Raw genomic sequence first — 13,120 nt, 5'->3', positions numbered from 1 at the left:
TTTCAACAGAACAGCACAGTTAACATACTGCGGGGTCATGTCTGCCTTTGTGTTTCCTCCATTGACTGGTTTTCCAAAAGGCGTGCCAGCTTAACTTGTTGTGTTTCATCATTAATGAGATGTACGACGATTGGGGCTGACGTCAGTGGGTGTGCTGCACCCTGCGTGTTCGCAACTATGTCACCGTTTGAACACAAGTGAAAACCTGTTGAGTTCTGTCGCCTGTGGTCACGTACTGGATTGTTGAACATGTCTGCAGATTAATCCATGATGAGTTACAACATTTTCAACAGCCAGTAAGCTGTGTCGTATTAGCACTGGTTGGCCATGGAGGCACGCTACTACATTTATGCTGTAGTACAGGACTGAACAAGTCATACCAGCTTAGCCTCCCTGTTAGTGGTGTAGCTTCAACTTTTACCTACAATTCCTCTTATTACTCACTGTTTTAACTCTTTAGAATAAAGAGAACTCAGGACAGATGTTTGTTTTCTACTTAGTTGGTTAAAAACACAAAGTGATATCAGTAGCTACACACACATATACACACACAGCTGTGACTAAGAGCCCCTGCCCTGACCATTGTTTCCACCTCCGTTTTGGAAAAGCCTGTTTCTTTATCTCTCTCCCTGGAGAAGCAGTTTGGCCCTGGGAATGGGATCATGCACAGTAACACACCACCTCCTGTTTACCTCACTCGCTTGCACATGTATTCTCTACACATACGCTCACACACACAATGTAGCGTAATGTAACTTTTGGCCCTGATTTTGTAGATACAGGCGCAGCGTGACAAAGTCATATTGTTTGTATGACAACAGAGGTCCACGTTCATCACCACCATAGGTGAGGACGCTGACTTAATCTGAGCCTAAATCACAACCTCCAGCTGCACTTTTCATCCACTGTGCAGTACAGTGCAGATCTAATATCACAGGTGTTTTCTCTTGCTGTTTGTATTAGTGAAAAGTCCCCTGCATGTGTCAGAGCAACCAGGCAAATACACTCTGTTTATCAGCTTAAACCTTTGTCAGTAAATTAATAAATGCCAGTCAATTAGCAAGACACTGGCAGGTGGACATGCAAGTGAAAGAAGAAACCACACCTTAATGTCTCAGTGAAGATAACGCAGCTGCTGACCAAACTCAGGCAAGTTTAACCAAATGTTCTGCACATCACAGTAGTTATAATTACTTATCTCATAAAACCTTACTGCTGTAAAGGAAATGGTGGTTGTTTAGAAGGAGGTAGACCTGCAGCAATATGTATCAGTTCTGCTTACCCAAACCTCCCTATGTCACTCCGCGTGTGTGTGTGTGTGTCTGCGTGTGTGTGTGTCTGCGTGTGTGTGTGTGTGTGTGTGTGTGTGTGTGTGTGTGTGTGTGTGTGTGTGTGTGTCGGTGTGTCGGTGTGTCGGTGTGTCTGTGTGTGTGTAGATTTGCATGGTAGCGGAACAGCTTTACATGATTGACTCTGCCTGGTATCTCCGGCTTGACGGTGGTGTGCTACAAGGGAAGCTTAGTCCGCCCAAGGACATTTGATTATTCAAAGCATACGTTGCTGTCCAGAGCACAGTGACAAGGATGTTTATCAAACGGAGAGAAATAAATAGGATAACAGCTAAACATTTAGAAGTTTTTAAATCTTGAGAGGCAGTAGTTGACGTTGTGATACTCAAAGAGCTTTTTTGAGATGTAATGCACAAAAAGGTCAAATGATTATTATTATCATGGATGGATTATTAAATGAACCTAGTAGGGACAGACACAGGAGTCCATTGAGTTATGGTCAAAGAGAAAAAAAGAAACATCCACAAAGAGACAGAAAATTTGCACAAAGAGATGCTAAACAACCACAAAATAGACAAAACATCATAAAAAAGATACCAAATGACTACTAATAGACTTATAATGGCCACGAAGAGGCACAGCGTGACTAAAAAGATGTCTCTCTGAAGCTGTGGCTCTTGGAATGGAGCGGCTTTTACATGTTTGTGTGATTATTGTTGAATGCGATGTTCGTAGTTTTGACCGTCACTCGTGTAAGTCATGAAAATGGTATCCTGCAAAATCAAAGGGAATAGAAAATCTGGCTACACGTGGACATTAAGAAGTCTGATAAGTAAATAAAGGAACATTTAGATGATCAAGTCCAGTTTTGAGCAGACCTGTGTTTACAAAAAGAAGAAAAGAAGAGCTGTAATATCTGAGCAAATGAGCAGCTACTCTTGTATTTTGATCTGTTATACTTTCCACAGCTCTAAGAATGTCACAGCCACAGTTTTTATGTGTAATAAGATATTGCCAAGTTTCCAGATCCCACTAATGATTTTAGTGAGTATAGTATTTTCACAACCAGTATGAAAAATATTTCCTTAAATGATACCCGAAATCTTGCTCATTGTATTTCTAGAGCCAGTGCAGCCTCGTAGACCCCTGCATTCCTTCTCTTGCTCCTGCGCAAAGGAGACCTTATGATACTAATCCAGCGATTAGCATCGGTAAAAACGATTTTGTGCCGTAATCCAATTTGAGCCACAGAGCAGAGCTCAGCGGCATTTTGTGCCATCTAACCATGAGGAGAGCTTGTACCAGCCACTTAAGAGAAAATTTCTTCTCTTGTGAGGCAAACACACAACAGAGGCTTCTTTCAGACAAGAGGGAGTACTGGAGATCATTGGTAGATAAACACATACACACTTTCATATTCTGTTAATGAGTCCCTTTGAAAACGCTGAATTGTAAGGGACCAGACATCCTTGTTAGTTCTTTCTTTTTTTTTTTTTTCTTTTAATGAAGTTATACATAAACTTGCTTAATTTCATGGAAACACAGGGAGAGCTATGCCTTTACAGGGCATGAAACTATTTGCTGTTCTAATATCATGTGCATGAAATGTGTGCGTGAAAGAGCGTTCTTGGACGACAGCAGACAATGGGGTCAGTGTGAGGGTGCAGCGGTGGCCCAGACATATCGTGAGGTGCCGGTATGTGTATATCTCTGCATGAAGGGGACACTCAGTTATGAAGGGAAAAGCAAACAACCACGGTCTGACCTCAGTAGATAAACACATGACATCAATATTGAAGAGGGAACAGTAGAAGAAACAACTGGAAATAGTGTGTGGCCTTTAGTTCCCAGTATGGTGTTTAAGCAATAGAATATTAACCAATATATTTAGCATTATATAATAATCACGTCTATAATTACAGTATTATAGGGATTACTTATCCACACATTAATACAAATGAAGGTACAACAACCACTTTGATATAGCATCAGAATAATCATAGGTTATTGAATCAGTTTGCACATGTGGTGGCAGCTAAATCATAGTGAAAGCAGAGTGGCTCTTCTGCACGTCTGTATTTGTGTAAAGCAAAACAGAGTAAAGATACAGCATGGCACAGTGGTTGTTCTTTCAAGTAGAACCAGGGTGAAGCAACAAAAACTCAGCGACATCAATGTAACCACATGGTTGTCACATGACTGTCGTTCAGTGTAGGCCTGAGCATTTTCTTGCTCCCTTTCTTTCAATTAGGATCTAAAGCCATGCCATACACAGGACAGGACAGGAGGGGAGGACTGAAAGGAGGGAAAGAAACAGCATGTGGAGAGGAGAAGGGACAGGCATAAAGGAGGACTGGCATGACTCACACTGCAGTTATGTGACTATTGTGGCTCTCACCTTAGAACTTTATCTGTTTGTGTCCATGGCTTTCGAGAATGTGCATACAATAATGTGCTAGTGGCTTCTTCTTCTTCTTCATGGTGACTCTGGAGAACTAAGGTTGACTTAAAGCTGAAGCTGAAGAAATAGTAGCTGATTACTAGGCTTGTTAGGATTTAGGGAAGTGAAAATATAGAGCTTGATAGAGTGAAAAACATCTAAAGTCCATGAAAGTTTCTAAAAAAATATATAAGATGCAACCTCAACACAAGTGTGCACATTTCCATCCACCTGTTGTAATCTGCATTCAAAACTGTAACTTTAAAAAAACAAAGTCTTTCTGTTTTAGCAGCATTGGTAAAATTGGAAGATTAGTTTCTTGAATAAATTATTACAAGGAACCTTCTTTCTCTTCTACTTTGTACTGTACATGACATTATGTTGAAAGGAATGATGGAATTACCCAATGATAGACTGGAGTTAAAGAAACGTTACAATCTCTGTTTTGAGTTTGATAAGATCTTGCTATATCTGCTCCACAGTATGAGGTAACACATTAATGTTCACTCCTCTTTTACTTTTTTTTTTTTAAACTATCTGTAGATTTGCACAATATCTGAATGGCAGCATACTTGATCCCTTCAGCAAACTGCTTCAGGGCTGCTGAACATTAACAAAAGTGAAACCCTGTCTTCACTGGCAGTCTCAGCTGCAGTGCCGGATTTGTCAGTGTGCCTTTTACAAGCACTACGATGGGAAAAACTAACACGTGACCTCTGAAGCACCTATAAGAATCTAGAGACAAAGACATAGTTACAACTAAAAACAAACACAGGTACTCCAGGCGGTTGGAGCTTAATACATGTATCAGATAAATGAATTTGCTGACATGAATGAACTGGAACCAAATCTCATTCTGTTGATTTGAACATAATCACCACAATCTTCTTTTCTTACATATGTGTAGCCACTTTTAACAACTGAGCGTAATAGTTTTAGAAGAATTTTACATAGTCATATTGTTGAAACATTTTTGATGTTGGAACATCAAATCCAAGCTTCCCTTTGGGTTACCTGCTCAGAACCAAGCCAAGGAAACACAGAGGAGGAGGAAGATGGTGGGGGTTAATGGAGACGGGAGCAAAAGCTGGTTCAGACCACCAGTGCGTGTCTCCTTTATCCCCAGATCCCTCTCTCATGCCTGGTCACAGCTCTCATGTTACCTCCTCATCCTCCTTGATGCTTGGAGCAGAATGAAATGCTTTGTCGCTGTGTTTCTGCTTTAGGCTAAACATCTTGCACATACTGACTGCACACACACACACACACACATACACGCACACACGCACACACACACACGCACTTTCGTCTGCCTTTTCTGTGAAGTTTGTCTGTTTTTACAGACTCCTGCTTGGTTTCTCTTTATTCACTGTGACGTGTGCATATACTCATGTATACATTTACACTTGACCTCCATGCTCTTTTTGAATGTTTTTCATTCGTGTTGGATACAATGGTTCTTTGTGGTATGCAGGAAACGTGTCGAACTGACCATATGTTTGTTTTTATATTGTGTGTGTATGAAACTCAGACTGTTTGTATTTCTTCACATCGTGTGCCTGACACTTTTCTACCATTGTGAAATTAATAGGTGTGGATGTTTGTGTGTCTGTACCTTATTTGCATAGTCACTGTAGCATTTTGTGTTTCTGTGTATTCAGCCCTGGTGGGTTTTTTTGCGTTAGCACGTGTTTGTGTGACCAGATTTGACACTCCCTCCTCCAGGAGCTCAGATTTACTCAGTTATCTTTGGTATGTCAGAACTAGCAGGTCAGGAATCTGAACCTGATTTAGCATCTGTTGTCCTGAATGATGCGTGTGCTCAGAGAAGAGTCAGAGGAAACCATAAAGGCCTAGTATATACGGCACAGTATTCTAGCTCATTATATAGACCTGTTGTACCTTTACGCAGCACCCAAAGAAACATGTAAAAACAAGCCAGTGCTTCTGAAAGAGTCACTGGCAGGACTGAAGTTTATACTACATATCCAGAGTTAAATTCCATTAAAGCAGAGCAATGTGCTTGTTTTTTCCAGAGTTCATTTCAGTATTTACTGGAAGTGTATCTCTGCTTTGGCCCTGCAAAATATGGGAAATGAATGTACAGTCACAGTGGATTGTAGAGTTTTAAGCCACTTGTTTACATCAGCACTTTGCCAATTTGTGCTTCGTTGGTAGGAAAGAGATTATCTATAATACGACTCTTAGCCTTATCTACCAAAAAACAATTTTTCTCTCCAACGTATAGCCCAGTGCGTCACACCTTTACCCCGTGCACTCTGTTTCATATCAACCATCAGTTTTATTGCATAGATCCTGATCGCATTAAACAAATTGCCATTACTGAAATTGATAAAATACTGAGTGTCTGTATCTCTCAGCACTTGAGGGTGAAAACAGGCAAAAACCTGTGAAAGAAACAGGAAGCCTGTGATCACCGGTGTATTTGTAAGTTACTGCTTGTGTGAAAGCCTGCTGACAAAGTAAAAAAAAAAAAAACAACTATCAAGTCATTGAGTTTATTATAATGAAAAATCATAAGAGGATGGTAAACTGCACAACGTCATTCAGCTTTTCAGGTGTGCTTCCTTGTGTACACTTTTTCTGTGTTGATTCAGCCTTTGTTTTCCCTCTTTGTGTCTGCCAAGCCCAGCAGTCAGCTGACGTCATGGGTATTACTTAATTCCTTGTCGTCCTGGCACAGAGCAGTCACTCGCTTATGTGATTTGTGTGTTTATAAGACAACAATTTATGTTTACTCTTTGTAAAGACAGATTAGTCTTCAGTACAGATGCTACAGGTGACTGAGGGAGGTCTATCTTTGTTGTCATCTGCTCCATCTCTTTGTCAGCATGTGATTGCTATGAGGTTAAAAATAGAATTGCCGGGCCACTAAAGTGTTTGTTCCATCACTACCGCTGTCAGTACAAAAGGAAAAATTCCTGTGTTGCGCCAAGTTGTTGTCAGGAGCTAATGAGGGCAAATCATTGACGTCTTTACATGTCCGTTGCCACGGCAACCCTTCATTAAACACCTCATCACTTTCAGAAAGGTGGGGTGCTTCTTTTTGAGTCCCGTGCCTGACATATTAACAAGGATTAAAGACAGTTATGCTCCAACAGTTAGGGTTTGTGTCTCAAAGAGAAATAGGAATTCAAAAGCTTAAATTCACACAGACACAATAAAGCGCAGGTGCATCTCAACACATCACCCTGATCCACGAGAATGTGTGTAGATAACAATGTGAGTGTGTACATGCATACACGTGAGAGGCTGTATGATTTGTTACCCAGCAAGACATGGATGTTTAAACAATGTCTGTTGTTTGAAGGGATGCAGTGTGTTTCCTCTTGACCATAAACCGGCTGGATAATGTTCCTGTTGTGATAACCAACTTCTGTTGCAGAAAGATGTCTGCATGCAGGGCCATGTAAGGCAATAACAGTCACAGAGCCCAGCATACACTGTAAGACACACCCCAACTTGAAGTTTATTGACACTAATTTTCTGTAGTTGATAGTGTGTTGTCATCATTGGAGTTCGGCCCGTTTCGATTCTGCAGAAGTGCAGTGCACACGACTCAGGGAAGTTTATCTTTTTCCAGCTTCTGTAACATCTCAGCCCTCCAGTTAGTCTTCACTGCACTATTAGAAACAAAGCAACAACTGCAACTGGGAAAAGTTGAATTTTTCAGTCTTAACTACATTGTGCAGAATGTGGGAGATGAACTATACTCTCAGCGCAAAGACGTGATAACTTTGGATTTTTGTTTCATACACTGAACAGAAGATGCCCCCATTATTAAATTAACAAATTGCTGCTATTGCAGATTTTTTTTTTCTGTTCCACATTTAATATGACATTTCTCCAAAAATCCACATATGTTTATACATGTCGCTTGATACCTTTCACAAACTATAAACCACACGTTCGAAGTGGCAGTTTCCTGTGTTATAGAGTTAATGAAAAACAATAATACTTGTACTACTGGTAAGACTAATAACACTAACGTCATTACAAAAATAACAGTGGATAGTACCACTGGGAGCACTATTACCAAATAAGTAAAAATAATCATATATGGTGTATTGAATGGGACTGTACAGAGGACAGACAAAGAAGTCCATTCTTGGTAATTTCGTGAACCTTGTGGAGTTTCCCTTCATGTGGGGGAAAAATGTCATGCTGATTCCAAGGAAGCACCAACTACAACCACTGACAGAGCAGTTGGTAGAGTACAAGTTACATCCAGAGCATTGTGCTTTGCGTCATGTGAATATTTAAGATGATAGCACATTACAAGTTACATCCACAACCTCATTGATGGATTATAAGAATGTTTATAAATTTTCATGTCTGTTAACTGCACTGCTATGGATAGATGGCATGTGAGCTGTTGCATTAATCTGATTTTGAGCGAGTGTGTGTGCGGCTTGGTGGTTAAAGGTGGCTCATGCTGAGCTGCTGGAGGGGAAGTGATGGGGAGGATGAAAAGCAGCAGTAAGCGGCATTCTCAGCAGGACATAAAAGAGTTTGTGTTCTTCACACATGCAGAGTCTTCATATATGGGGGGGGGGGTCTATATTTAGATACACTGCTACAGCCGTTTGACAAGCCCTCAAAAGTAAAATGAAGCAGACTTGATTGGACATCGGTGGATTGATGAAGTGTTGAGAATAACTCTACACACCCCTGGTGCTCTTCATTTTTAAAACTTTTTTCATTCATTCATTTCAGTCATTCATTTCTCAGAACTTTGCAAGAAGTTAGAGTGATGCTTTCATAATATGCATGTCTAAGCATAAAGTGAAGTATAAGAGGAAGGGAGGATTAGGTCATTGTCACATATTCCACAGGTTGTAGTTGGACTTCCTGCACTACAGACAACAAAACACTCACTCTGTGCTTCTGATCTGCATCATATGAACTGGAGCTGAGGTGGTCGACAAGGAACTAAACAAACCAAGAGGATGTGAATTCAAAAGCCAATCTGCCAGTGTGTCTGCATCACGTATACGTGTCTGTGTGACAACACTTTTCTCCTTGAGGTTTGTAATTTCACTGAAAAGTTAACATAACTTTACAACAGCATGCAAGTGAGGGAGGGAGGCATATTGAGGACAAAACTAGTGGGTCTTAAAGCCCAGAAAGGATGACTGAACATCTTCTTCATGTGTCCTTTTCTTGCTATAGTTGATAAACTCAGCATTGAAGAGAGAAATAAGAGTGGCTGGAAACAAGGGGAGGGGTTGGGGTAAAGAAAGCCTAGTCCATAATTCATTTCACTCATAATGGCTTCACTGGCCCGAGGAGCTGCAGGAATAGTGCAGGCAATATGGGGCAACTTGATCCCTGGAAACTGAAAGAAAGCAGTGAGAAACACAGCCCTATCTCCAGGCAATCTACCATGCATATGATAATACAGCCAGGTCTTTGTCTGCAGAATGTGTATACACACACGTGTGCAACAATACTCCTGCCCTAAGAATACACACAATCATATAAGGATGATTGTGTAACTACAAGACAATTTTTCACCACGTTGCTCTCTGCAGCCTGTAATTTCACTGAAAAGTGAAAGAAGAAAAGATGAAAATGATTTTTACTGAGGGAACTGTGGTTTTGGGGAGTTGGAATGATAATGGCAACTGCAGTTGTGGTCAGGTCATTGTGTATGTTTTGGACAGTAAGTGCAGGATAATATGACAAACCTTGTTTCTGGATTTGCTTGGGAAAGTGAGCAAACATATTGGAGTTAATAGCAGGTATCGAACAGCACCGTCGGGCTTACATGTTGAAAACTGAATGGTCTCTGAAAAATACGACGGGTTTCTCAAAAATATATCGTCACTGCCGCACCGCAACCGCGTCGATGTCGCACCCTTACCGCGTGACTGTCGCGTCGTTGCCGCATCCCCACCGCGTCACTGCCGCGTCGTTATCGCATCGTTGTCGTACTGCTAACGAGTCGCTATCTCGTTGCCTCGCCCCCACTGCACCGATGCCGCATCGTTGTCGGGCAACTACCGCACCATTTCAACTTTGTTGCCGCGTCGACTACGATCACCGTGACATTTCCGTGCGGTCGGCTCGTCGGTGCCGCTTGGTTGACAGTTTTCCTGGACTTTGCGTATTTTTCAGACCAGTCGTATTTTTCTTTTGCATGTGCTGACATGTAAATAGGCAAATGCATTTTGCATACTTGAAACCTTGCGAAGAGTTAATATGTTTGTTGTAATTGCAGGTGGGATCAGTACAAGTGCTTAAGTGCTCAAAAATCAGTTCTTGCAGGTTCAGTAGCTGCAACATTGACTATGGCATTAGATCAAACACTTTTTTTCTGCTAAAATATGTTTTTAGTTCGATATTATCTCCCTCACTCATCTCACCAGCCTACTGTCTGATTCTGTTGTGTGTAATTTGGCTTCTCCTATTTCCTTTGTCATTATCTGAATTGGTTTTGCATAATAGGTGTGTTAAAGAAATAAAGATATCACATAACTGGCTGCACTGCTTTAATTGGCTAATACGACTTGTGACTCTGTAACTTGCTTTATTAAAAATGGATGTTTAAGGATCTAGTTTAAAGAACTTCAAAGAAACTGCAAAGTTATGAAAACAGGCCATTTTTTGCTTTGTATGTGTTTTTTGTGTGTGTGTGTGTTGTTGTTTACTGTGTGGTTACTGCTGGGGCATAGTGGATGCTTAGTGTGTAGCTTGGCAGCGATACAAGCCAGGCCTGGATGTGGTGAGTGGATTTTGTGTGTGTAAGTGTGTTTAGGAGAGAAGAGCGGAAATTGGAGAATGAGAGGGTGTGTGTGTGTGTGTGTTGCTGTTTAGGAGGAGGGTGTGTCTGTTGGTAAGCGAGGAGTATATGTGTCATTGTGCCGTTGCAAGGTGGAGCTCAGGGTTCCCCTTCCTGTAAGTTGTTCAGGCCTGTCCAGATGGTGGATCTTGACTTTGCTACTGGAAAAACAACAAGAGAGACAGGGAGGATTCTGGATGTGTGTGTCAAACTTAAATATATTCTTTGTCCTCTTTCTTCTCCTGGTCTGATCTAATGTGTCTCACCAAATGACAAATACATTATAAAGACCAGTGAATCTCCTCCTCGCTCTCTGCCTCTCCATCCCTGTGTACCTGTGGTGTCCTGTGTGGTGCAGCCACTGAAGCGAACCAGACAGTATTAACTATTCAGGAGAGGAGGGTTTCCCTATGTCAGCCTCGTTTGCTCTGCTGACTTCTGACTGACTTGCTCATCTCTCATATCTCTGAAAGAGCTTCATGGAAACAACTGCACACCGTGTGTGTGTTTATCTGTGTGTGCTTCTACTTGATGGATAGAAAGATACGATAAAGCTCGGCACACCTTTCTGACCAGGTTGCTTGATTTGTGGAATTCAGACAGTGTTTCTTATATATCAGTGGTTAAATCTTTCACAGTTACAGGATTTTAAAATTCAAAGAACATGTCACAAATTGAATCAACATAACAAAAAAGCTCACATATTGATGCTATTTTACGGTACATCTGTCAAAAATCAAATGATATAGAAAAAATCAAATCCATCAGTCAAAATGTCTGAATCCAAATCCATGATTAAAATTCACAGAAACTATCCAACTATAATAATGTCACAAATACTGGCATAAAGAATAAAAAATATAGAGAATCTAGTCAAAATACAAAACGAAAAAAAAAATCTGTCAAACCTTACTGAAAGTACAAAATTGGTTAACCCAAATAAAAAAAAATCTTTAATCAAGATGTTCCAAAAATAACAGTTATAATAACAGGTGTTCCAAAAAAAAAAAAAAATACAGTCACATTTGAAAATTAAGATGAAAAAAACAGGTGGTACTCCAAAGCTACATTTCTCTGATGGTTTCTCTGTATGTTGTAGTTCCCAGAATGTGGCTTCTATGGCATTTATGACAAGATTCTGCTGTTCAAGCACGACACATCCACCAACAACATCCTACAGCTGGTTAAAGCTGCCGGTGACATCCAGGAGGGAGACCTGGTGGAGGTCGTACTCTCTGGTAAATAACCAGTTCTAGCTTCTCTCTAGAATATAGATAGACAATATGGTTGTATTAAAAGCTAAATGAACTTCCCTTCTTCTTTCCACTGCTTTCTCTCTCATGAGTGGTGTTACTCTGTATCACAGCTTATGAAATCAGTTCATATCTGCTTATATCACTACCGATAAATTGACCTAGACTTTTTTTTTTGTTCATAACTGTAATGTTGTTTGAGTCAGGAAGAAACGCTTTTAATTTTTCCATCTTATAAATTTAACCATTCTTTATTCTGCATTTTACACCATATGACTGTGACCAAACTCAATCCCTGTTATTATTTTTAGCGGCAGCCACATTTGAAGATTTCCAAATTCGGCCCCACGCACTCAACGTGCACTCATACCGGGCCCCAGCCTTCTGTGACCACTGTGGAGAGATGTTATTTGGTCTGGTCAGACAAGGGCTCAAGTGTGATGGTGAGGAAAAACACAGAGATGAAATGTCAATATGAAAAGACACATTGATGTAGTTTTCCTTGAGAAATGGCAACACTCACTAATCATGCTGCGTCTTTCCTGCTGCCTGGTTCTCTGATCTGTGCCGCCCTCTGCAGGATGTGGACTAAACTACCACAAGCGCTGTGCATTCAGCATCCCCAACAACTGCAGTGGAGCTCGAAAACGCCGTCTGTCCACCACCTCCCTGAGCAGCACCCAGTCCCTGCGTCTCTCCACCACTGAGTCGGTGTACAGTGTAGGGACGGCCTCCACCTGCGCAGAAGATGTTGCTCTCATCCGTTCACACACACAAATGGTATGATGGATTCACGCACACAGTGCTGTGGTCAGTTTTATATGGTACTAATAAAGCTAAAGAGGGAGTAGACAGCATTTATTTGCCCACAGACAGCTGTTTCAGTTTAGTGTCACACTTAAACTCTCTTCAGTGATTGATATAGAAGGTTTTTAGCCTCGCAGTGGTAGCAAATAAATGGCACATTGGGGGTGATAATGAAAAAGCAACGTTTAAATAATTTCTTCTGAAAACATAAGTGCCAGCTTTCCAGAAACAATATTCTGCTTACTCAGGAAAATCTGCAGAATTTATTTCCACCAAAGCCATATGTGGTGTTGAGACAGACATCTCAAAATCTCTGCAAAAAAACAAAAAACACCTAAATTGGTGGAGTCCAGGCCAAAACCATTAGCTGATTGATTCCCCCTTTGAGTCTAATCCAGTTTCTAAGGAGAGGATAGTTACTTAGAGAGCAAACATAAACATAAAGCTGCTATAATCCGTGTTTTTATACCAATAGTCCTGTTATTAAAAGACAACGTAAAAATGATTTCACATTAGCAACAAGGCT

General features: G+C 40.8%; 1 protein-coding gene across 2 annotated transcripts in view; it reads left to right on the top strand.

Moving 5' to 3' along the window:
• Positions 1 to 13,120, top strand: part of prkd2 (protein kinase D2) — a 28,682-nt gene that overhangs the window by 6,341 nt on the left and 9,221 nt on the right. For both annotated transcript variants that reach the window (XM_026321253.2, XM_026321243.2), the window contains exons 2-4: positions 11,634 to 11,772; positions 12,099 to 12,230; positions 12,368 to 12,567. In XM_026321253.2, coding sequence (XP_026177038.1) covers positions 11,634 to 11,772; positions 12,099 to 12,230; positions 12,368 to 12,567 — 471 coding nt within the window. The remainder of the gene's footprint in view (positions 1 to 11,633; positions 11,773 to 12,098; positions 12,231 to 12,367; positions 12,568 to 13,120) is intronic.

Source organism: Mastacembelus armatus, chromosome 13 (assembly GCF_900324485.2).
Source record: "Mastacembelus armatus chromosome 13, fMasArm1.2, whole genome shotgun sequence".
NCBI classification, from domain to species: Eukaryota; Metazoa; Chordata; class Actinopteri; order Synbranchiformes; family Mastacembelidae; genus Mastacembelus; species Mastacembelus armatus.
The sequence above is the reverse complement of the archived record's forward strand: the minus strand, read 5'-3'. Positions and strand labels throughout refer to the sequence as shown.